General features: G+C 43.4%; 1 protein-coding gene across 3 annotated transcripts; it reads right to left on the reverse strand.

Annotated features, from left to right (window-relative positions):
* Window positions 1-61: 61 nt before the first annotated feature.
* On the reverse strand, window positions 62-25,900 carry MMAA (metabolism of cobalamin associated A). Of its 3 annotated transcripts, XM_062199540.1 has the most exons (7): window positions 25,427-25,900; window positions 19,596-20,098; window positions 15,796-15,918; window positions 12,311-12,481; window positions 7,557-7,642; window positions 5,876-6,025; window positions 62-4,532 (listed from the first exon to the last, which is right to left on the reverse strand). In XM_062199540.1, exons 2-7 carry the CDS (start codon window positions 20,038-20,040, stop codon window positions 4,245-4,247), a joined length of 1,263 nt encoding a protein of 420 aa, XP_062055524.1. In that variant the 5' UTR covers window positions 20,041-20,098; window positions 25,427-25,900; the 3' UTR covers window positions 62-4,244. The 3 variants fall into 3 exon arrangements, with proteins under 3 accessions (XP_062055524.1, XP_062055525.1, XP_062055526.1); XM_062199541.1 differs by lacking the exon at window positions 25,427-25,900 and having other exon boundaries at window positions 19,948-20,031; XM_062199542.1 differs by lacking the exon at window positions 25,427-25,900 and having other exon boundaries at window positions 19,760-19,840.
* Between the last annotated feature and the right edge of the window lie 459 nt (window positions 25,901-26,359).

Consider the following 26,359-nt stretch of genomic DNA (forward strand, 5'->3'; position numbering starts at 1 on the left):
AACCCGGTGTGCTGGCGCCGCAAGGCGGAGGATTAACCTAGTGAGCCGCAGCGCCGGCCATCTTTTAATATGTCGGTAACACTTATCTATATCACCTTACCCAAAAACAGATAAAGCATTGCTCTAGATATGTAGTCCACGTGGCATCTTTCTTTATTCTGTGATTATCAGCCCATTATTTTGGGGACCTGGTCTTCCAAGTGTTTCCAATCACAGGACCCCACACCCCTGGCCACAGAAACTTATGACCTCTGAGGCAGGCCACTCCGAGTGGCTCCTCAAGACTTCCAGATTTGAGTCTATGGTACAGGGGGTGTCATCCCTCTGGACTTTAGAGCTGGTGGCTGTCACATTTCCAGCCACATGGAGGAAACTGGGAGAATGAAATCAATACCCAGAGCAAGGCGAGAGGACAGGAGAGTTCTGTTATCGCTCTTCTGTGGAGCTTGCTACCCTCTTCCCTTTCTCCCTGGATGATTACATGAGTCACTGCATTCTTTTCTGGCCAAGATTTCTGTCATTTCTAGCTAAGAATCCTGGGTAAAACAGAGGTTGGTATTAGGGTTTTTTGTTTGTTTTCAACATCTAAAATATTATCTGTAAACACAGCCAGAAAAGTCCACTGGAAGAAATACCTTGAGGCACCATTTTCCAAAAGAGCAAAGTCTAGGACATCAGGTTAAAGAAGAAAGGCCTTAAGGTTAAACACTGAGCGAGATCTTACCATATGAATTATGTACAAAAGCCTTATCCACTCTATACCGCAAAGGCAACTACAAACCAAGTATCTATCACTGAACTATATTATAGAAAGAATGACATAAAGATCATTGAGTGCTCTGAGCAACTTGGATTCTTTGAATCTAGCATGTATGATGCATGACACTTAAGGACCGTGAGTTCCATTTTTCATGTCCTTGATGCTCCATTTCTTTTTCTATAAAATGGGGGTGGTAATACCATTGTGAGAGGATACTGGCAGAATTGGAAATCACGTAAACCTGTAAAATCGGGAGATCAGGATTCAACACAAGGTGATTTTATCAAAAAAGAAAGGATTGCTCACTACCCAGGCATCACTGGCAGGGGTTGAAGGGCTTACATTTTGAAAAGTGGGGTTGTGTGCGGTAGGTTTTCTGCAGAGGTCCTGTAAGTCCATCCTGAGGGAAGATAGCAGAGCTAAGGCCAATGAGAGATGGTATGGTAGTTGGTCCCTGCTGCAACACAATGGACTAGCTCCTATGGGAAAAGAAGCAAGGATTTTGAGTTTCGGGAACACAGCACTATTGCAGCAACTTAGTCCCAGTTTGAGGACTTCTAAACAGGGGAGAGTTCTCCTATAGAACAGTAACAGCACAAACTGTGCAGGCTCAACTGAGGCCTGGCAGCAGCTGAGCCCAGGAGTGTGGACTTGTTTGTGAATCCCTGAGACTTCCCAAAATACTTTGGGATAGGACAGAGATTTTGTATGAAGTGACAGAAGTCTGAGACAGCAAAATGTGGGTGTAAATACTGTAACTTTATTCATAAGAGAATTCAAATTTCTTAAATCTGTTTACTTATTTGAAAGACAAAAAGGGTGAAGGGAATGGAGAGACAGCTTCCATCCACTGGTTCACCTGCAAATGCCTGAAGCAGCTAGGGCTGGGCCAGGATGAAAGCAGGAGCTTGGAACTCAATCCAGATTCCCACATGGGTAGCAGGGACCCAAGTATTAGAGCCATCACCACTGCCTCCTTGGAAAGTAGAATCAGAGAGACAGCTGGGGCACTGGCATTTGGTGTAGCAGATTAATCTGCTGCCTGTGAGGCTAGCATCCCATGAGCGCCGGTTTGAGTCCTGGCTGCTCCCCTTCCCACCTAGCTAATGTACCTGGGAAGGGAGAAGATGGCCCAAGTGCTTCACCCCCTGCAACCAATGTGGGCTACCCAGATGGAGTTCCAGGCTCTTGGCTTCAGCCTGGCCCAGTGCCAGGCACTGAGGCCACATCAGGAGTGAACCAGCAGATGGAAGCTCTCTCTCTCTCTGTAACTCTGCTTTCAAATAAATAAATCTTTTTTTTTTTTTTTTAAAGCAGCAATACAGCTGGAATGCAAACCTGGGTATTCTAAAATGTGATACAGGTGTCTGACGTGGTGTCATAAACGAATGTTGATTCTTGAGTTGATTATTTAACCATATTTGGTGTATGAGCCCAAGCCATGGCCTTACTCTTATCCTGAGATACTGCACTATAGAATTCTAGCCACACCGTTAAGACAGATCAGGTAGATGTTACAGAGATTTGAGGATGAGGTTACATGATTTCCTCTGTTTTGGTTAAAAGTAACATTAATTTAGAGTAACTGAACTTGCTAAGAGTGGAACAGGTCACTGACTTAGAAATGCCCTCACCTCATTCCATAAAGAAGCTAAAACAGTCAAGCACTATAAATTGTCCCAAGGCTACCTTTAAACATCAAATTTTCAGGTAAATATTCATCTATATTGACTGACCTCACCTACATTTTATATTTTCTGAGAAAAACAAAAGTATTCAGTATGTTTTAACTGCTTTTGTGCTGTTCAGGTCTAATAGTTTTGCTATCAAACGTATAATGAATGACCAAAAAATCCAATGTATATAAGCTTCATTGGATAGGAACTATTACTAAACATTCATTCCAAGTGGGATTTAAAAAGTTCATAAATTTATTAACCAACTAATCAAAATATTATAGTGGAGAAAACCAAATAGGTTAGCAAGTCTGATTGTTTTTCCAACAAAAAAAAATTTTAAAAAGATTTTTATTTGAAATACAAAGTTGGGAGGGGTAGGAGAAAGCCGGAGAGAGGGAGAAAGGGAGGGGGGAGGAAGAGAGGCAGGAGAGAGGGAGGAGAGGGAAGGAGGGAGGGAGAGAGAGGGAGAGAGAGGGGGGAGAGAGAGGGAGAGAGGGGGAGAGAGAGGGAGAATGAGAGAATGAATGAATGAATCTTCCATTCTCTGGTTCCCTCACCAAATGCCTATAACTGAAGCTGAGAGCCAGGAACTCTATCGGGTTTTCCAATGTGGGTGGCAGGGGCCCAAGTACCTGGGCCAATTTCTGCTGTCCTCCCAGGCACATTAGCAGGGAGCTGGGTGAGAACGGAGCAGATGGGACTCAAACTGGTGCTTATATGGGATGCCAGTGCTGTAAGCAGTGGCTTTAGCTACTATGCCACTACACGAGTCCCTTCAAGGAAAATTTCGACTAATTCATCAATTCTTTAGTTTTGCTTTGTATATACCATCACCTACATTGAATCTTTGTGCCCGTCACCACTCTGAAGTTCTACCTGAAGTACAGTGTCACCGGGAGATTCCCACTTGGGTGCTAAGAAGCCAGCCTTCTATGGGGTTTCCTAACGTCTGGCTTAGGAGCCCTGTTATAGGAAGCCCCACCTGGATGTCTGAGGCTTCAGGGGCATTGAAGCCCCAGCAGCTGCACAGGTAGATTGGTCACAGAAGTTCCTTCCCTCTTGGACTCCTTGAAGTTTACTAGTTTTTAGCAAGAGCTAAAGAGATTTCTATTATGGCAACCTACCAGGTGAGTGCCGTGTTTGAATGGTTTTTATTGATTTTTCATTTTTCTTTTTCTTTTACTCATTAAAGGTTGGATACATGAGAGTGTACGTTGTTCATTAGCTGCTGTTTTCAGTGCAGCTTGGGTAATAACCATAAAAGCTGAGCAAAAGCAGGTAATTGTATTACAGGGCAATTATGAAGAGTCAAGGCCATTTTAGAAATTCATAAAATAGTCTGGTACACTAAGTGTTAACCATGACTTTCAATTCTTTTGAAATCCACTGTGTATTGTGCTGGCCTCTAGTAAGACTTCCAAATGTGATCAGTCTTACATTTTCTCTAGAAACGAGGATACAGCATCAGAATCAAAGCAAGCATTTTAAGGTACATGATCTCTTCTCTCTTCCTCAGCTTCCCATGCTCCTGACTGATGAGAGCCACCATCCCAGGGCCATCATAGCAGGGCTTAGGAAGAGGAAGACATGGAGATCAGTAACATGAAACAGGTAGCCCAGAAACACTGCCCAACTGCCTAATCTTGTCATACATACCCAATTTCCTTTGCATTTTCAAGTATGACTGACAAAGCACCATAAAGGAATTGTGGAAAGTATAAACACAAAAATGATTTTTTAAAATATTAAAACGCTATCAACTTATATATATATATATATAAAATTATTGTACAGGAGAAATTTTATTAGTCTCTGCTTTTAAAAGCCTTCAACAACACATCCGCTGCTAGCCCTGGGGCCAGGGCCCCCCGGAGGACCTTCTGTTCCAGCACAGGAATCCTCTCCCGGACTGCAGGGTGGCTCCTGAAGTGCTCTAACACGCTCTCCTGGATGAGGCTCCACATCCAGATTTGCTGTTGCTTCTGTCGCCTGGCAGTCAGCTCCCCGCTGGCAAGTGTTAGGTCCCAGAATTCTTTCATCTTATCCCACATTTCAGTGATCCCCTCTCCACTTCTGGCAGAAATACGAACCACCTATGGAGAAGGGACGAACCACGACTGTTTTACTTCAAATGACAGAAAACATTCTCATGGGAACTCTGATATTTACCACTAAGTTTTATAGTCTATGGAAATAGGCATGTGGCAAAACCAAAATTTTTATCTCTGTGTCAAAGTGAACATATCGACATATACTGAGGTAATGTACCTAGAATTGTCTAGCACACAGCAGAAACCAGATTGATTCAGGGTCGAATTGTTTAGCTCAGAAATTGAACTATTTTTAATGAAATCATGATTTATTTATTTGAGAGACAGAAAGGACAAGCTGACCAGGATCTCTCATCTGCTGGTTCATTCCCCAATCGCTCATAATGGCTGGGACAGGATCAGGCTAAAGCCAGGAGCCCCAGAACTCAATCCAAGTCTCCCACGTTGGTGGCAAAGACCCAACTACTTCAGCCCTCACCTACTGTTTCCTAGGGTGAACAGCAGCAGGAAGTTGGAATCGGGAACAGAACGAGAAATCACACACAGGTACTCCAAATGGGATGTGGCATCTCAAGTGGCATCACAACTGCTGTGCCAAATGCTCAGCCCCCAAACATGTATTTAATTTAGGATTGTGCAGCTGGTCAGTGGCATCGTGGAGCACGAGAGGGCAATGCTGGGGAAAGCCCAGAGGCCTGAGTGCCAAAAACTGAAGCTGACATGGGAACTTCGCCCTATTCCTTCTGTCAGACTTGCCTGAATGAGCGAGTGCTATAAGCTAAGCGTCTGGCCCCTACACGGGGAAGATAGCTCCAGACCCTACACAAACATGGCGGAGGACAACAGGTGAGTGCCCATAAGATGAATCAGCATCATTCCCATGGCAATGCCCACAGCTCACTCTTTAATAATGCAGTGTCCTCCTACAGATCAAGCTGCCTGCAGCCACATTATCTATCACTGACACAGGAGTTCTTTCCAAGTTTTTTCCTAACTGAAAAAAGCATTCGGCAAGCATGTTGGAAGTATCGTACCACAAGCCTTTACTCCTTTACTCCAGTTCCACTGCAGATAATGAAATCATTAGCTGCTCCATAATCTTAAGGATGGTTCTTTTCAGAATGGATTTGCAATCACTTCCAAAAGGTTCATATCAAGCATTAAGCAATCTAATCTGTCATCTCACATTCTAGTTTTGACATCCAGTGGTTGGAGGGTTATATTTAAAATCATGACTACATACGATGGCTCGTCATAATTTTTAAAAATGCAACCTCCACACGCAAACAGAGATTGATTATGTGTCTAGCTTGGGACTTACATCCTCTCTCCTAACGCACACGGTCCGTCCAGGGTGAAAAATGGAGCATGGGATGCACACTCACCTTTGGTCTCCAGACTGCCGAGCGCCTGCGGAGTAACTTCAGTGCGCTCACATACTCTGCCTGTATCCTTCGAGCTGGTGCAATCAAGTCTCCATCAGACTTAGTTATTGCTACCAAGTCTGCCATCTCAATTATACCTCTTTTGATACCCTGTAGACAACAAGACAGACATGGATTTATCAGAAACATCTAATTGAGAACTGAGTCACAACCAACATAAAAATGGGACAGCCAGTTAAGGTTCAGATCCTGAAAGCCATAACCTTCATTAGTTAACTTTTTTTCTGTATCTTTCTAAGTCCTGGGTGCCAGCAATCACAATTATTTGACAGAAATGACAGAAAAGCACTGGCTATTAAGATTCTGGAAGGCATCTATAATCTGTCTTCCAAAGTTAAGAGACAAACGTGTTGATAGCCATTCAGAATTGGAGTAAATATATCACCAAGACACAGCATGACTGAGTGGCAGGAGGCCGTTCACATCATCTCAGGATGGATCCTGCTTCTCACGGGCTAACACTGCAGGATACAAAACCATCCATCATTTGGGTGCTTAAGAAGAAAACACACATATCACTAACATCTGCATTTCTAGAAATGAAGTCCTCAAAATTTCTCTTAAATTTAGAGCATTTTTTTCAACGTGAATTGAGAAAAAATAACATGATGGCTAAAAAATGCACCACTCCTTGATTTAAATTACAATGCATTAAAATGTTAAAAATAAAAGATGAAATCCAAATGCTAAAGCTTATTTGGGAAATGTATTTTTTCATCTAAGATTAAATTTCTTTTCAAATATTCTTAGATGTTACTTTAATTACTAAATTCTTACGGTTAATGTTTCACAGCATCCATAGTCTGCTGGCACTATTTTCTAGAATTATAAAATTGAAAGTGTTACATAAAAAGAATCTGGTCCTGTTCTTGGAAGGTAATTGCTAATTCCTAGGAACTTTCCGAATGATAAGCATGTGTTTATTACTCATTGGTGGTTGCCTGGTGTCATACCCAAATTCATGTAAGGAGATCACTCCGGATAGGCCCCAACTCCACCACACCACAAAGACCCCATACATGATGCAGGTTGGGGACCTGTGGTACCTACATCAGTGCAACCCCTGGGGGAGATGCGTGTGGGAGCTACAGATGGAGCATGATTACTTGGCCAGTGATTGCAGCTGGAATCTGAAGTAAAGTGTGGCTCAAGACAGACTATGCCCTCAACCTATAAACCCTGCACCAACTCCCAGGGGTGCTGCCACAATTGTATTGTAGGATGAGAGGTAAAAATTCTACTGCACAACATGAAAACTATGAGGGTGGATCCCAGTTAAAAACAAAGAGGCACATTATAAAGAACTTTTGAGTCAGGTGTACTACAAATACCAGGGAACAGTGGCCTTCCGGCTAAAGCTATCACATACTCCAGTCATTTCCACGCTACAAGTGGAAAATGTAAGTTGTATCATTAGCTCAAGGTCACATATTCTATTACTATCAAACTGGGGGAAAAAAGACATGTAGAGGAACTGCTTTTGACTAAGGCATTTTAGCTAATGTGAATGATGCTTCTTCATCAATACCATTATCAACCCAATTTACAAAAACACATCAGAAGTTTGGACTTTTAGAAATAAATACTTTGTATTTGGGGGAGAGAGGATGAATATAATTACCTGCAATTCATCTCCTCCAGCTGGTGGCAGTAGTAAAACAAACATGTCCACCATGTCAGCAACAGCAAACTCTGACTGACCCACACCTGAAAATGTAAATCACAACTCAAGTATCCTCAGGTATTCAGTTATTAGACTTCCTTAATGACCATCATTTCTATCCCACTTCATTCACTCATATTCATGGCCACAGACTCAACCTGGCATCCCTTTAGACACTCCATATCTTAGCCAATTTTCTGCTGCCTCAACAAAGTACTTGAGAGAGCAGGTAATTATAAAGAATAGAAATTCTGGCTCAAAGTTTCAGAGGTCTGGAGGAAGACGGTCCCAGCATCTGCTCTGGACCCGGTGTTGGCCTGCTTGCTGCATCATAACCAACGTGGCAGAAGGCATCGCAGGACAACATAGCAAGCATGCTAGCTTGGGTCTCCTTCTTCTTCCCCTCATAGGGGCCTCGTCCTCACAACTTCACCTAACCCCAACTACCTCCCAAGGCCGAACCTCCAAATACCATTAACATGTGACTCTGGGGATCAAGTTTCCAACATATACCACCCCCCCCCAGGGGGGGAATTTATCACAGGTCACTATCTTTTCCTCCCAGAAAACTGGTTTTCCCTCCAGCTCTCTCCCTCCACATTCCCATTAGAAATGTTCTCTAACTGAGGGATCTCCACTCTCTCCTAGCTCTCTCTTGGCTTCCTTTCAGTGAGTAGCATGGACACATGACTTATCTTAACCCATGCCTGACAATACTTTCATCTCTTATGCTTTCCCATCCTTATACCGACCCTGCAAACCCCCAAATCTGGACCAATCCAACTCTGTGTGTTATCTCCTCTCTGAGCATGCAGGACACATCACTCTACTGTGTGGATGGGAGCCACTACAGTGTCATGGTGGTCCAGCTTCTGCTACATCTTCCTCACTGCCTAGTACAGACAATGCCCTCAATCAGCTTTATGTCCTGCTCCCCACAGCAGCTATCACAAACATTCACTCTTGGGGTTGGTGCTGTGGTGCAGCAGGTAAAGTTGTTGCCTGCAGTGCCAGAATCTCATATGGGTGCTGGTTCAAGTCCCAGCTGCTCCACTTCCAATCCAGCTCTTTGCTGTGGCCTGGGAAAACAGTAGAAGATGGCCCAAGTCCTTGGGCCCCTGCATCCACATATGAGACCCTGAAGAAGCTCTTGGCTCCTGGCTTCAGATCGGCACAGCTCCAGCCGTTGTGGCCATTTGGGGAGTGAGCCAGCAAATGGAAGACACCCCTCCCCCCCGCCACCTCTCTGTAACTCTACCTTTCCAATAAATAAATCTTAAAAAAAAAATTCACTCTTCCATATTCCCCCCAACGTGATGGCGACCAGCAACTACTCATGAAGAGGTAAAGGCAGGAGTTTCCTGAGCTTCTCCCTTGCTCCTTCCATGGACCCAGCCTCAGTGCCTCCCTGCAGTCTCAGGGCAGGAAGCAAGGGCTGAGGATGACACTCTCTTCCTTTTCCACTTCCTTTGGCCTTCACTCCTCTGTATCTTTAACCTCTCCTCTGTCCACAGGCTCTCGACCCTCAGCACACCATATAAATTGTGCTCAAGTCTTTCTCATCTTACAACAAAGGGAAAAAAAATGACCAAAACGCACAACCTCCTCCAACTATTACCAAATTTCTCACTTTCTCTTTCTAGTCAAGTGTGTGGGAAAAAAGTCATCTATGTTCACTGCCTCCCACTTCCCTGCTCCACATTAATCTCAAGCCACTTACAACTGGCTTCCACATGCCCTGCTCCAGGGAAACTCTCTCCTTCAGCGGTGGTATAGACTTCAGGTTGACAATTCAAAATCTATTCTTCCCCATTTCCTTACCCCAATGCTATCAGTGTATCAGGAGAAAGAGCACATTCACAAGGACCCCCTGTAGCTAGAGATGAGCACTGAGTGAGAGCAAAGTCATCACAGAGAGCGTCCAGAACATTCCCATGAACAGGCTGATGTTTGCCTACTCCTCCCGGCTTCCTTACTCTCTTCTGCCTGCCTTCTACTTGGAACACAGATGTGTCAGAGAAACATCAGCTATCTTTTTTTTTTATATATTTATTTATTTGAAAGAGAAAGTTAAAGAGGAGGAGAAGGAGGAGAAGGAGGAGGAGGAGGAGGGGAGAGAGAAAGAGAAAGAGAGAGAGAGAGAGAAATCATCCATCTACTGGCTCACCCCCCCCCCCCAAATGGCGCAATGCCCAGGGCTGGGTCATGCCAAAACAAGGAGCCAGGAGCTTCACCCAGGTCTCCCACGTGGGTGGCAGGGGCCCAAGGACTTGGGCCTCCGTTCACTGCTTTCCCCAGGCCATTAGCAGGGAGTTGGATCAGAAGTGCAGCAGCTGGAATGTGAACTGGTACCATATGGGATGCTGGTGTTGCAGGAGGCAGCTTAACTCACCACGCCATAGTGCAGGCCCCATCAGCCATATTTTAACAATGCACAACCTTGATGGGCAGAAACTAAGCACTAAGAATGGAGAGCAGCCTGGGAAAAAAGGGCACTGTAGAATCACCACACTGGGGTTGGCGCTGTGGTGTAGCAGGTAAAGCCACCGCCTACAGTGCTGACATCCCATATGGGCGCCGGTTCTAGTCTCAGCTGCTCCTCTTCCAATCCAGCTCTCTGCTATGACCTAAGGAAGCAGTAGAAGATGGTCCAAGTCCTTGGGCACTTGCACCCACAGAGGAAACCTGGAAGAAGCTCCTGGTTTCAGATCAGCACAGCTTCAGCCATTGCAGCCAACTGGGGAGTGAACCAGCAGATGGAAGACCTCTCTCTCTCTCTGTGCCTCTCCTCTCTCTGTATAACTCTTTCAAATAAATAAAATAAATCTTAAAAAAAAAAAAAAGAACTAACTGCCTGCATCTGGGCTTCTTTTATTTATAATAACCTCTTTTTTGTTTGAGTCTCTGGTGTAAGTAGCTAAATACATCCTGCAGGTAATACACTTGGTTTTCATGGCACTTTGGTCCTCTGAGGCTCCTGCTTCCACTCAGGCAGCTCTCCCTCCATCCACTCTCAGTGCTGGGGTTCCTAAAGCCCAGTGTTGGCTACTGTACTATACTATAGTGTTGGCTAACTACACTAAGTTAGACTGAACTATACCCACAAAGTCCTGTGCTGAAGCCCCAACCCTCAGTGTGACTTCATTTACAGATAGGGCCTTTCACAACGTGATGAAGGGTAACTGAGGTCATAGGAGTGAAGCCTGAATCCAAGAAGACTGCATCTTTAGAGGAGGATGAGGAAGAGCACGGGGGCGTGGGGAGGACAAGCCCAGACAAGGCCACGGGAGGACAGGGTGAGGAGATGACCACCGGCAATTCAAGGGGAGAGGTCTTACAAGAAGTCCTGCCTGTGCCATGACCTTAGACCTCCAGATCTTTGGGGAGACAAACTTCTACTGTTTAAGCCACCCAGCCTTGATGCTAGGGTAGAGCAGCGCTAGCAGATGAATGCAGCTGTCTCCCATTTTTGCCCTTGTTTTTCTAAAAGTATGAAACTACGAACGGTGCTGGTAACTGCCAAATCTCCACTCCTTACTCAGTCCTCTCCTGGAACACCATCACTCGGACACCTAATAAGCACCTTACGCCTCGTAGATTCAGAACTGAACTCTTTATTTCCCCCTGTGCATAACCACCTTTTCCACGGAATTCTCTATCATCTCTTACTCTCTTCCTTTCTTACTCTTCTACCTAATCATGGATCAACTCTCACCAATTTACCCTCAGTGTTTTTTTAATCCATCCCATCTTCTCCATTCCCACTTCCTGTGCAGTCCAGGCCCCACCATCTCCTGGGGTTGGTAGCAGTCTCCCAGTTGCCTCCCTGACTCTGCTTTGCTGCCAGGGCCTTTGCTAACGGTCTACCTGGCTTCCTCACTCTCCTGCTCCTCCTGCAGCGGCTTCACGCTCCTTTCAGGACAAACTCCAAACTCCTTATCCTGGCGTACCATACGGGTCCTTGACAAGCTGATGCTGCCTGTCGCTATAGGTCATCTCTCTTCATTTCCTGCCTTCACACTCTGTGCTCTGAGCACGCTAAGAAAACTGCACCTCCCTGACCGGATCACACCTTCTTGCTGCTGTGTGTCTTTGCAAATGCCCTTCACCCTGTTTTTGCTTCTTCCTTCAAAACTGAGTTCAGCTATCCCCTTTTCTAGGAAGTCTTCATTGATTGCCCCAAATCTGAGTGAGATTGTGTCACAAACACTTAGCACACAGGAATATAATATATTATTGCTCTCCAAGGAGGTCAATTTCTTGTGGTTTTCATTTTAGTATCTTCACTGCACAACTACGTGCCAAGGATATAAGAATGAAAAAACAAAGCCCTGTATTCAAAATAATTCAACCATATTAACCCTCTTAGCAAATACTGTAGACCTAAGAAACATACTTCAGGTATGTTAACAGGTGTGTTAAAGAACTGCTTACATGAGTAAAACTAATGGTTACAGCTCTCCTCTGGCACATACAACACACTACTCTGTTTACCACTAGTGTGGATACATGGCTTATTTTCAGCCTTGAATCAGTAAGTTCTTTGAGGATAGGATAATAACCTACAAATACTATTATATCCCATGGACTCTGGGGTAATATCTTGCATTAATTAACACCTGATGAACGAGCAAACTGAAATTAGTTGTCACTCATCTTTCTATATAGCATTCATATAATATTCATTTTATGAAACAGAGGATCACACTCACCTACAGTTTCAACAAGAATGATGTCATAGCCCCCTCCTTCACACAACAGAATAGCTTCATTTGTGGTCCTTGTCACACCTCCTAAAGTGCCTCTAGTAGGAGACGGCCTGATGTATGCATTCATATCTCTTGATAACTCAGTCATTCGGGTTTTATCACCTAAGAGTGATCCTGTAACACAAGGGTACAGTTTATAATCATGGAACAGTTGTAAGGGCCAATTACCAATCAGCCAGTCCCTAGGGGAAATGCTTTTTTCCCTCACACCTCATTTTTCTCACAATCTTAAATTGTCTTTCCTATTACTGAGCTTTCCTGCAATTCACTGTACATAATGATGCTAAGTTAATATATTAACACCAGGAGCCCCTCAAAATCTTTTATAAAGGCTTCCAGCTGACCAATGGCTTCACACTTAGTTCCATTAGCCTAGCACTGCATGCCCTCAGAACCCAGCCCTAATTTACTGTCTGATTTCGCCTTCCGGTATTCCAACCATCTCAGCTCCAGCCAGCGTGGTTTCTCAGCTGCCACATCAACGCTGCTGTGTTTACTTCTTCCCCTCCTGTGTTTGTGCTTTCATGCCTGAGGCCCCTCTCCTGCTTTCTCACTGCTGCTTTATCCTACACCAACCCCAGGGTCTGTACCCTGGTTATACCATTCTTTGCTATTCAATTTTGGAAAGTCACCTGACCTTCCTGAACCCCCTTCCTTGGCTACATAACAAGCATAAGAAGCCACTGGAAGAAATCAGATGTAATTATAAACAGTGCTTCCAAAACAGAAACACGGAACTTAACTACCTTACAAACACCAGTAAAAGTCCTTGCTCCTTCGTACGTCTTCCTCCCAAGCTCATCTGTGTAGCTTCCACAGTTCTACCTCTCTGCAGTCTGCCCCAGCATCTGGGAGGGCACAGAAGGACTTCAGTGTCCCTCCCCTTCCCATGATCTCCATGAGCAGTGCCCCCTCCCCGCCCGCCCCAAGCTTTTGTTGGTACAAATGGCAGAATGGAACTTTTACTGCACTATTTCAGTAAACATCAATACTTGCAAATTCTGGATGAACAAAAGACCTAGCTACTGTTACCTTTTTTTCCTTTTCTTTATCCATATAGTACTATCTGAAGGTACTGTACTGTTCTAACCTGAATATTTATCTTCATTCTGCCTAAGGGCCAGTTTTTCCACATCAAATTAATGCTAAAGATTGAGAAGTTCCTTAAAGATATGCTCCTTTCTCTAATGATCTCAGCTTCTCATTCTCATTGGTTCTAATTCTAGAGCATACACCCACCACATATTTTAACTACCTAACTTCACATAACGCCTCTTCCTCATGTCATTTTCTGCATGAAGTCATCTCAGTGTTAGTCAACAACCTGCCAAGGCTAGACTTTAAATGATTATCCTATGGATCCTCTCACCATGAACTAAACATTATGAATTTACTCTCCCATGTAATTGTGCCAGCAAAGCCAAAAAGGTGAGTTGCAGACCCTGCAGGAAGTCTCAAGCCACGCAGGGGTTCTGTGAAGTCAAAGCACACAGACTGACTACAGACCCAAAAGGCAATCTTCTCCAACTTTAACAGCATGCTGTTTTTTAGATATAGGTAGCACTGCAGTAAGGTACACATTTAGACATGCACAGTGTCTTGTTTATCCTCATGTACTTTTTCTTCCAAATATTTTTCACCTGAGAAAAAGATCCTCATTACTTGCTTAAGCAAAGTTAGGAACCACGTAGCTTATGCAACTTTAATCACAGACTATTTTATGACATCATTCTGCTACTATTATCTCAAGCTATTTTTCCTTTTTCTATTGCAAGTATTCTATAATATTGTGAAAACAGAGGAGAAAAGGCCTTCTCAACTATATGAAACTGTGGGCCACTCATCAAAAACTCCCTCATTAAAGTACTTACTTTTAACAAAGTTCGTAGACTGTAATAGCAATGCATTGACATAGATTTAATCATTAAACCTTGTGAGTATAAATTTTATTTATGGTCAGCCTTTTGGTTACAGTGAATCAAAAGCCCTGAATGCTCTGAGTAGGTTTCTCCGTGGGTGGTAACGGGAATTGTTTTCCACTTCTCTATAGACCTAAGGTCCTTGAAATAGGATTGCAACCTCATTTTTTACTTTTTTGGTAGTAAATCAACAGACTATCACAATATTCAAATCCAACACTTCCACAAATAACACTTTATCAACCTTTTCACAACACAATACCCTAATGGCTTGTGTTGACTGGTCTGGTTCCTACATAAGACATAAAACTCCATAAGGTCAAGAAGACTGGGTCTTACCCACTGTGATACAGCACAGTACCTTCTGTGCAGAGGTCCTCGCTTACAGTAGGCCCTCAAATACTCAATCACTGAGTAACTGTAATAGGAGAAGTTTAAATCATAAAGAAAGAAAAATCATTCCTGAGTATCAATAGGGTATGCTTTATGTCTTCTTAAATAATCCTTTGGGGAATGAAGTTAATATTCATTTTATCTCTGATGAGCTGCAAATTAAACTCTGAGTGATTGCTTGACCTCAAATCAGTAAGGAACTGCTGAGCATTGTGCAATGGATGGTATACTATGCTAAGTGCTCTGGGGGCACGGCAACACATGGCATAGTTTAAGAGCTTCCTATTTAACTGACCATAGAATATGAACAGGTAACAAGTTATAGACAGCAGTAAGCTTTTTTTTTTTTCTTTTAAGCTAAAGGGAAGAGATGAATGAATAAGGACTCATTTTCTGAGTCACATAGCTGGTGATGTAGCCAGGAGAAACAACAAGAGGGATGGGGGCGTGATCTTAGGCATGGCCACCAAAAGGCAGAAATCTGCTTTTTGGCAACTTCAGCTTCTGGCACTTGGGATGCTAGGTTTCTTCTTTTTTTTTTTTTTGACAGGCAGAGTGGACAGTGAGAGAGAGAGAGAGACAGAGAGAAAGATCTTCTTTTTCTGTTGGTTCACCCTCCAATGGCCGCCGCGGCTGGCGTGCTGCGGCCGGCGCACCGCGCTGATCCGATGGCAGGAGCCAGGTGCTTCTCCTGGTCTCCCATGGGGTGCAGGGCCCAAGCACTTGGGCCATCCTCCACTGCACTCCGTGGCCACAGCAGAGAGCTGGCCTGGAAGAGGGGCAACCGGGACAGAATCCGGCGCCCCGACCGGGACTAGAACCCGGGGTGCCGGCGCCGCAAGGTGGAGGATTAGCCTGTTGAGCCACGGCGCCAGCCTATGGGATGCCAGGTTTCTTAAGTAGCCACTGAGACACTCACACGCTGACCTTCTCTGTAGAGTCCAATGCTCCCAAACTAACCGCATCAGTCTCCACCTCCCGCTGTCCAACTCCCTTCCTTCAGGGACAGCAAACTCAATGAGCAGTTAGAAGCCACCAAACTATGCAAATTCCCTCTAAATGCTAACAGGGAGCCCCTACAAGCTCAGCAATTTAAGAACGACGAGTTATACTCACCTCCACTGGTGCAAGACGAAGGATCCACAGCTAGCACAGATAATTTGTGTCCTCTCTCAGTAAGCATTTTTCCAAAGTATTCTATAAATGTTGATTTCCCAGCACCAGGAGGCCCAGACAATCCTACAGTGGAAAGAGAGTTTCTAATTTAATGAAACAAATGAAATCAGCATTATGATCACTTTTGAGTAAAATATTAGACTACCTTCTCTTTCCCCTCATTTATCAAAACCATCACACACACACACACACACATATATATACATATATTTGACACGCAGAGTTAGACAGTGAGAGAGAGAGAGAAAACGGTCTTCTTTTCCCGTTGGTTCACCCCCCAAATGGCCGCCACCGCCAGCGCGCTGCGGCCGGCACACTGAACCGATCCAAAGCCAGGAGCCAGGTGCTTCCTCCTGGTCTCCCACGTGAGTACAGGGTCCAAGCACTTAGGCCATCCTCCACTGCCTTCCCGGGCCACAGCAGAGAGATGGACTGGAAGAGGAACAACTGGGACAGAATCCAGTGTCCCAACCGGGACCAGAACCCGGGGTGCCGGTGCCGCAAGCGGAGGATTAGCCAAGTGAGCCACGGCACTGGCCTCACTAATGTATTTTAACGTGTCCTAAAGCAGCAAATGGAAACCCATTTCTTCATCTAATTCCTGAGGAATGCAGATATAGGAAGAAAATAATTCTGATTTTCATATGTTTACAAAATTCACTTTCAAAAATTAAAAACATGCTTTGCCATTCTACTGTAATGTGGATCTTTCTGAACAGACTCCATTGCTGGTGTTGTTAATGTGTTGAATTTCTGACATCTGCCAGCCTCTCATGATGATCAGTAGTTATTCCACCTGCCCCAGTTCTGTCCACTTTATTTTCCTATTGGAAAAACACTTTAATTGCTCTGGAAATCCCCAATGATTGAGAAAGTAATTTTGTATTTATAAAGGATCATTTTTTCCTTCATCGCATTCATAACTCAAATAATATCAGACTGTCATCCAAACTGAATCCTGATAACGATAATTTTGTGTTTAAAAATAGGCAGTAAAGTCCCCTACTTGGACAGTCAGTAGAGCATGGACCCTAAGAGCACAAACCCTGAAGCCAGTGAGCAGGTTCTCATGTGACCTCTGCCTCTCACAGGCTGGGTGACATGGAGAAAGCTATTTAACCTCTTTCTGTGCCTCAGCACCTTCTGCAACAGAACAGATGCGGCAATAGCACCTATATCATCAAGGTGTTTTAAGAATTAGATGAGTCAAGCCAGCACCGTGGCTCAACAGGCTAATCCTCCGCCTGCGGCGCCGGTGCCCAGGGACTTGTCCCGGTCGGGGCGCAGGATTCTGTCCTGGTTGCTCCTCTTCCAGTCCAGCTCTCTGCTGTGGCCCGGGAGTGCAGTGGAGGATGGCCCAAGTACTTGGGCCCTGTACCCGCATGGGAGACCAGGAGAAGCACCTGGCTCCTGCCTTTGGATCAGCGCGGTGCGCCAGCTGCAGCGGCCATTGGGGGGTGAACCAATGGAAAAGGAAGATCTTTCTCTCTGTCTCTCTCTCTCACTGTCCACTCTACCTGTCCAAAAAAAAAAAAAAAATGTACAAAGAATTAGATGAGTTAATAGCTGCAGTGTGTTTAGGACGGTGTGTGTTATACACTAGGGCGTCCTCAAAAAAGTTTATGGAAAACTCAACCTATGAAAAAAATTTTACATAGATTTCAAAATTATTTTGCACTGAAGTAAACTTCCCTCTTAATTACATTTTTCCACAAACCTTTTTAAATACCTTCCTGTAAGTATAGGTTTAATAAAGTCTATAAAACATAGGCATCAAATTGCAAGTACCTTCAAAAGTCTGTATAGTATATGGTATGTCTGGCTTCTGACTATGATTCTCAGTGCAGGACTCTATCTTAAACACCTTTTTAGTGCTGACTAAACATTTGTTGCTCTTAATAATGAGAGTGATAAAAATAACTGCAGTAAAGATACAGCTCTGTCTGGCATCATACGATCGGGACAGAACAAGAATGGCACTGCAAAGTGATGTGTGAATTGCTAGTTTAACTCCAGACATTTCTGGAACATTTTCTCTTCACGGAATTTTTAACCCTGGTCAGTGGACCCTTCGTGGTTATCAGAGCTCTTCTTTGGGTGTTTTCTGTTCCCTCTGTCTACAATACACCACCGTAGTCCTCCCAAAGTGAAAGCCCCTCAGTAAGGACAGAATAAAAAATGGAGAAAAAAATATGGCTTGGTACAATTTCTACTTGTGACTTATTTTTGAAATCATCTTTAAAGCCTTTATATCTATTACTCTAAAAATTAAGAGTAAGTCCCTATATTACAATAAACTATCTAACATAACATCAGTCAATTTGTAAATACATTTACTCACTCCCCCACAAAATGTCCACACTTGGACCACCAGTTCACATTGTCTTTAGCAGACAGGTTATTTCAAATAGCTTAGGTCACCATCATGGGACACATTCATTCCATACAAGTGGCTCTGCTTAATCCCTACTGGTCCAACATGTTTAAATCATTTCAAAATACACAATTTCAAAAGTATAACAAGCTGGTTTAAAATTACAGAAGCAAGTCAAACTGTCTAAGATATTGAATGAATATCTAAGTACAAATAGCAAGTGAACAGGATCTCTCCTTTAAAATGTATTTTGGTTTTGAGAATGCCAGGTTAAAAGCTCCTCCTAGAAACTTGGTATCTGAAAGAGGTGAGAACAAAGAATGAAACACAGGGGCTGGCACTGTGGCACAGCGAGTTAAAGCCCAGGTCTGCAGCGGCTACATCCCATATGGGTACCCACTCAAGTCTCTGTTCCTCCACTTCCAATCCAGCTCCATTAAGCTCCTGGGAAGCAGTGGAGAATGGTCCAGGTCCTTAGACCCCTGAACCCGTGTGGGAGACCTAGAAGAAGCTCCTGGCTCCTGGCTTCAGATCAGCTCAGTTCCGGCTGCTGTGGCCATTTGAGGAGTGAACCAGTGAATGAAAGACCTTTCTCTCTGTCTCTACCTCTCTCTGTAACTCTGTCTTCCAAATAAATAAATCTTTAAAAAAAAGAATGAAACACAGGGCCGGCGCTGTGGCACAGCGGGTTAACGCCCTAGCCTGAAGCGCCGGCATACCATATGGGCATTAGTTCTAGTCTTGGCCACTCCACTTCTGATCCAGCTCTCTGTTATGGCCTGGGAAAGCAGAGGAAGACAGCCCAAGTCCTTGGGCCCCTGCACCTACATGGGAGACCCAGAAGAAGCTCCTGGCTTTGGATCAGCGCTGCTCCAGCCATTGCAGCCAATTAGGGAGTGAACCATCAGATGGAAGACCTCTCTCTCTCTCTCTCTCTCTGTGTAACTCTGACTTTCAAATAAATAAATCTTTAAAAAAAGAATGAAACACAAAAGAAGTAGAATTTGGAAACATGATAAACATTAATTACAGTTGATATAACCAGAAAACAAGGAATTCACTTTACAGTATTAGACAGAAGGACTACTGAAGGAAAGGATTAAACTGGTCCATAGTTCTTCCTATACATATTTCTATTCTGGGAGCCATAGCAAGATCCTTGCAAAAACAGAAGCCTTGTATTTTCTCTTAAAATACAGAGCCTTGGTTCCAATAAATAGTCATAATTTTTCAGCATGACAAAAGTAGTATTTGCAAAAAAAAAAAAAAAAGCATTTAAAATCCATTCCCAAATTCTGAAAAAAAGAGATGATAAATTAATTTTAAAAGAATTTACAAAAATATTTACTGAACAAGAAAGACTGACCCACTCGAAATGCCAGTGGTTTTCCTTTATTTAACTGTTCTTGTTCTCTGTGATAGATTAACACCTTCTGAAGAAGCACCTGAGCCAGCTCCTTTTTCCTGCTGTGAGTGGATTCTATGAGAGTTATGGACTCTGCTAAGCAGGCCCTTTGCCCTTGGACTAACCCAGTATAAAGTTTATCCACCAATCTTTGTTCTTTATCAGAAAGTCCTTCTGCGGGCTCCTTCAAAGTTGTTTGTACAGATAATTTTCTCTGGAAGCCCTTTGACAGCAGCATCCACTTTGTACAATGGAGTCTAAGAGAATTAAGAGGCTGAGCACATGGGATTCCTGATGCGAGAGGAGTACTTGCGTGAAAGATGAAGCGGCAACGTTGGAAAGGTGTTCGGGAAAGGCCTTTTAGGAAATGCTGGTGAGGATGGGGTAGCAGCACGTGGATATTCATCTTGTTTGTCACTGAAAAAGACTGGATGCTTTTTCACTCAATGTGACTCGCACCCTCCCTTGAAGAAAGAAAAGCATGTTTTTGCCAGTTAAAAATACAACTAAGGAAAACTGAAAATGTAGTATTTTCCACATATTCTAAAAGACATATAATCAGAGTTCTTGGTAGCACAAATGAGTAAAAGGTTTCTTACAAAACTTAAAGAGAAAATATTCTCTTTGACCACACTTAATATTCAGTGTAACCCAAATCATGAAACTATTACTCAGTTGTAAAGTGGAATTTACATTAGAAATTTCTTATAAACAAAAACGAAATATACAAAACCCCATGCCGGTAGACATCTTACATCATGCTTTCACCTACATTCATCTTCATCATTTCCTCAGATCAATACACCTGAGTCTGAAGCTCATAAAAAGATTGTTTTTAGGGGCTAAGGTTGGGGCACAGTGGGTTAAGCCACTGTCCATATGGTAGTGTCAACTGTTTTGCACCAAAGTAAACTTATCTTGTAATTCCATTTTCCTTGAGCTCTTTGAAGCATCTTCTATGTATACAATAGGCTCACCCTGAATGGCCCAGCCTAAGCACACAAACAACAAGCCTCATAGGGAACTTGAAGGTCGTGTTGAACCAGATCAGTGTATCTCACTACCTGCATGCTCACTAAAAATGCATATCCCCAGTCCCACTGACCAGAGTTCTGAGCCACCACAGACTTAGATGTAGATCCTACACTTGGATTTGCTGATATTCTCCACTTCAACCTCTATCCCATAAGGAAAGCTGCCATTGTATGCTGGCTCCAGATAGGGCAGAGGTTGTGACCCACAGCTACTCTGAGTCGTCCCTAGTGATCTATTATGACTTTGCTCAAGTTCCTTAGCCACTCTGTGCAACTTCCTCTTCCATGCAGAATATGTAGAACAGAGTGGAAACAAAATGACAAAATTTCTCTCCATTTAACCATCTAACTTTGCTTTCCCTAGTCTGGGTGACTGGGTGTTCTCTCTCTCTTGTGTGCAGAATTCTGTCACATCCTTCTTACAGATGCCCTACCCCCAATAAACCCTTTCTACTTTGCTTTCTACTGCTAGAAAACACAAACAAATAAACCACACTTGGAACAGTACCTAGCACTCAGTAAGAGCTCAATTAACATTAGCTTTTGCTATCATAGGTAAAAAATTGGCAATAATTAGGTCAAGACCCAACTTCTAGTGGCAAGCTAAGATTTACAAACACTCTGCCTACTGTGGGTTTATGATTATTTATAAATGCTTGGTTTTCAAGTATCTCACAGCAAAATGAAACAAGTGATTTTAATGCTCCAAAGTGCTCTCCAAACAATACTTCAAAGCCAATGAATATGAAATTAACTTAAGCTTAGTAACATATTAGGGGAAAAGAAGAAATGGTTTACTTTTTAAAAAACTGGTAGAACTATAATTGTATATCAGTGTTCCAAAGACAGTAACTTTTTTTCCATTTTGAGGGAAGCTTGGAACTTCTGTTTGCTCAAAATTAGCCTTATTCTAAAAGGGCAATTTATTAAAAAGTGTAAACTTTTTCCTAAAAGACAACTTTAAAAACACCCTCCACTATCCTTCACAAATAACACAAAAACATGTTTAAAGAAAAGAATCTAAGAGGGGATCTACTTAGGAAGCCCTCTTGCAATCCCATGGCAGGCACGACTTTTATCAACCCCACACCACTGTAGCTGGAACAGAAGCTCCTAAACAAGAACTATGTTTCACCCACTGTTCTGGCACATACTACCCTCTCCAGGTCCCACGACAGGTGACAAGAGTGACAGTGCTGTCAGACTGGTATTGATAGTGGTAACAAAGGCATTTGGTTATGTCCCAGGCACTGTAGCATACTTTATGAGGAGTCCCCAGGGCTACTGTAACAGATGCCATCACTACTGTGTGGAATTAGCCACTTAATCACACTGAAAAGACTCTTTCCAACAGGGTCACTTTCATAGTTCCAGGGATTAGGATGCAGACATGTATTTCGGCAGGCCTATGACTCAACCCAATATAGCTGCTTAAGTGGAGGTCATTATCTTATCTTACATTATATAATCCCCTAACTTCAAGAACTCACAGAATATGCCATGAACAAAGAAAGAACAAAGTGTGCTAAGAACAGACAGAATTACACGGACTAACTCTACTGGGTGGAGGGGGATTAAAATCATGGAGGAGTCAATGTAAGGGCTGAGAATGAAAGAATAAAACAGTTGAAGAATGAGGCAGCTTTTCATGAGGGCTTGAAAGGCAAAATCAGAATTGGGACTTGATCTCTTCCCTGCCGATTGAGAAATTCAGTGAGGCAGAAGCCCAGATAGAATGGAATCAGTGACAGGAGATGAGGTTGGACCAGCATGTAAACTGAGAACAAGGAACTGGATGTTCTTTGTTGGCTGTGGACAAACCAGAGACCTTTATGGAAGTGACGTAACCAACTCTGCTTTTTCTGTGATGGCTCTAGTAGTAGTGACAAGTCAAGATTGAGGAGACTCTGGTAACAAAGAGCCAGTTTGGGAAAACCTAGCAAGGACCCAAAGGAGATGAGGACCTGCGCACTGGCAAGGGGTTAAGGGATGGAAAAGACAAGAGAGATTCAAAACCCTTTTCTCCATATCAGGTTCCTCAAAGCTGGACAGGGATCTGGCACACTACAATTGCCTCAAAAATCTTTTTTATTTTGAAGCTGCTAATTTAAACTTATTTCATTCTTTACCTGTCTGACACTTCAGCATTTATAAACTGTTTTATTTTTTTAAAAAAGTTTTTTCCTTTTTTTAATATTTATTTATTTGAAATTCAGTAGAAGATGGCCCAAGTCCTTGGGCCCCTGTACCCGCGTGGGAGACCCAGAGGAAGCTCCTGGCTCCTGGCTTCGGATCCACACAGCTCTAGCCATTGTGGCCATTTGGGGAGTGAACCAGAGGATAGAAGATCTCTCTCTGCCTCTGCCTTCCAAATAAATAAATAAATCTTAAAAAAAAAATCTTTATAGATGGGATATGACATGGCTCCCTAAACTCGTTCAGACATTTAAATCCCAATGTCATGTTTTAACAGTTAATAGACAAAACACAAATGGTTGACAGATTAAGGTGACGTCTTGGTTGAAACAATGACCTAAAGGTCTTACGTCACTGCGGGCTTACCCGCTGCAGGTAGTTCTTGACAGAGGGTTGGTTATGAGGGGCAATACAGCCTTGCTTCCTGGCTCACCATGTTGTGACTGTTCCTCCACATGTGCTCCACCATGGTCAGCCTCCACCAGGTGCCAGTTCAGTGGGGCCCCTGGATCCTGACTGGGAACCTACAACCTGTAAACCAAAGTAAACCTTGTCCTTCCTGAGACGCTGCTCTCGGGTATTTGTTACAATAATGGAAACCTAATACACCAACTATTTGCTCTAATTAAAAGTGAGGTATCTCAGTATCTTTCATCCACCTTCTAGCCTGACAAATGCCTACTCAGTTCCAATAACACCTACGCAGAGATGCGTGTGCCCCCGGCTTTTCCAGCCAGTTAATATCCTATTCAGAGCTCCGCAGTCTTTTGTTGACATTTCAGGTACAGTATCTGTGTTGTGTTCTAACTTATCTATTAACTGACCTCTCTTCAATATTCAGCGCTCAGCTGAGATGAAGATCCTCCCACAGAAAGGATAATCTTATTCGTTATTTCTGCAGAATGTAGCAGTGTCTGGTACATGGTAACCTCTCAACAACTGTATGTTCATGAGTGGTTAGTCCATCTGCTGTATGCTGATCTAATATACCGTAACAAAAATCTGAGTAACACCCTTCACCTGTGTGATCTCAGAATCTTCACTATAAACATTCTGCTGTTGTGATTCAGCAGGTTAAGCCGCTGCCTGCAATGCTAGCATCCTATCAGTGCTCACTTCCAACCCAGCTGCCTGATAATGCACCTGGGAAGGCATTGGAATATGGCACAAGTACTTGGGTCCCTGTACCCACGTGGCAGACCTGGAAGAAACTCCTGGCTCCACCCTGGCCCACCCCCAGCCCCAGCCCCAGCCATTGCAGTCACTGGGGCGTGAACCAGCAGATGGAAAACCTCTCTTGATCTCTTTCAAATAAATAAAATCTTAAAAAATAATAATAATAAAAGTGGTATAGATGGTTCTAACATTCAAAATAGTGGTTTCTTAGAACTTAATTGCCATCTTCGTCAGAAAATCTGTGTCAACTATTTGGCAAACTTATGGTTTACACTGTAGGCTTTACCTCAATTTAGGATTTGTGAGATTCTCGGCCTTCTGATGCTAATACAAATCTAAACCTTAAAAGGTCTTTACAAAAATAAAAAGATAAAGGATGGTGCCATTTTAACCCCTTCCCTCCATGCTGAGGCTAAAACACTCTTCAGACGTATGTAATTCTAGGTTTTCAACACCTTCAAACCTCTCCCTGGAGGCCGACTTCCTGGGTGCCCCCCCCCCCCAGCAGGTGAATGGTAAGGCAGCAGCTGCTCTCTTTTGCTGAGTGTTCACTGTAGGTGAGGTAAAGTGCATGTGCTTCCTCAGCCAGTGCTCACAACAGTCCCATGGTGCACCCTGCCCTACCTGACAGACCAGGGGGCTCAGCGAGGTCAGGCTGATTGACCACTGCCTCACAACACATGGGAGAACTTGGGGGACAACTATGGATTTCATAAATCTATACCTGTGCTCTACAGAAAATAGAATCTTTTGCAGTTGAACAATGGCATGATATGGCTTGTTGTTCATCCATTTTTAATTTTTTTTGCTTAGGCCTAAATGAAAAATCAGTTTCTAGTTCCTCTGCAAACTTTATCAGTAGGCTATCCCAATAACATGTTAGGTGATAGACCAAATACTAAAACATTTTCAAATGTGCTTCACTCCACAAAAGAATTCAGTCTGATATCTACGTTCCTAACATACTTAAATCTCAATAATTTGTCCAACTGAGCAAACTTTATTTGAGAGACAGACAGAGAGAGAGAGAGAGAGAGAGAGAAAGAGTGCGCTCCCATCCACTGTTTCACTTCCCAAATGTTGGGAGCCAAGAATGCAACCTGGGTCTCCCATATGGGTGACAGGAACCTAATTACAGAGCCATCACTGCTATCTTCTAGGGTCTGCAATGTAGGAAGCTGGAGCCAGGAGCTGCAGCTAGAAAAGAAAACCAAGCAGTCTGATTCGGGACACAGGTGTCTTCATCCTTTTAAAGAAGCTCATACCCTTCCTAAAAAAAACACAACTCAGCCTTATGAGCAACTTCCTTACACTCATGTCACAGGCAGAACAGAGTAAGTACATTAGGACGGCAAAATCATGTAGGAAAGGAGAGAGATGTCCCACCTGCTCATGTAACTAAGCATCCTTTCCTGTTTTTTTACAGAAAGAAATCAAAGAACTTGGTCAATAATCAAATCAAACTGTTTCAACTAATGGTTATAACTGCTAAAAGGAATACTTTTTATCCTATAATTTGTAAGCTAAGCACTGTCACATTCCAAGAGAAATTCTATAGTATTTATAGCATTCAGAAAAAATGACTCAAAGCACTTCCATGCCTACTGGACTATAAAGTGAAAAATACCAAGTGGAAGCAACACCAAAACAGGTTGCTAAGTGCATTCCCTCCCCTCGAAGAAGGCTCACGCCAGGCAGCGGCATTTTAAGATTCACATTTGTTCTCCTCAGAAACAGCTTTCATCGGAGACCAGGAGAAGCACCTGGCTCCTGGCTTCGGATCAGCGAGATGTGCCGGCCGCAGCGGCCATTGGAGGGTGAACCAACGGCAAAAAGGAAGACCTTTCTCTCTGTCTCTCTCTCTCAATATCCACTCTGCCTGTCAAAAGAAAAAAAAAAAAACAGCTTTCATGTCCATTCCTTTCTCTCCACCCTCACTTCCATGTTTTTCTACCACAATCAGTTTCAATCTTTGACTGCATCCTACACAAAGAAATATACTTTCCTCAGTGAACACACACATGTAACCGAAACAAAAGGTTCATAAAACAGGACTGAGCCCTAGATGCTCCAATGGCTTTCTAATTCTGCCCCCTCTACTCGCAGCCCTCTTCTGAGAGAAATACTGTTTTTAATGTCAACTGCAATTCACCAACGGGCAAACTCCCAATCCACTACTGTCACCCCTGTGCTCCACGTTAATCCATCTTCCGCACCACCGGTAAGCCGTCTGATTGTACCACTTCACTGCTGAGAACACTGAAAAGGTTCCTTGTGCCTTTTCTGTGCGAAGTCTTTTCTGGGATTCGGCCATTCATT

This window comes from Lepus europaeus, chromosome 8 (assembly GCF_033115175.1).
Source record: "Lepus europaeus isolate LE1 chromosome 8, mLepTim1.pri, whole genome shotgun sequence".
NCBI classification, from domain to species: Eukaryota; Metazoa; Chordata; class Mammalia; order Lagomorpha; family Leporidae; genus Lepus; species Lepus europaeus.

Bases quoted from the DNA above. Each gene is read 5' to 3' on its own strand.
- MMAA (XM_062199540.1), bottom strand. From the start codon at position 20,040: ATGAATATCCACGTGCTGCTACCCCATCCTCACCAGCATTTCCTAAAA. The intron at 12,482-15,795 runs GTGAGTATAACT...CTTGTGTTACAG, and splicing joins TTCGTCTTGCACCAGTGGAG to GATCACTCTTAGGTGATAAA. The intron at 4,533-5,875 runs GTGAGTGTGCAT...CCTTCTCCATAG, and splicing joins CGGCAGTCTGGAGACCAAAG to GTGGTTCGTATTTCTGCCAG.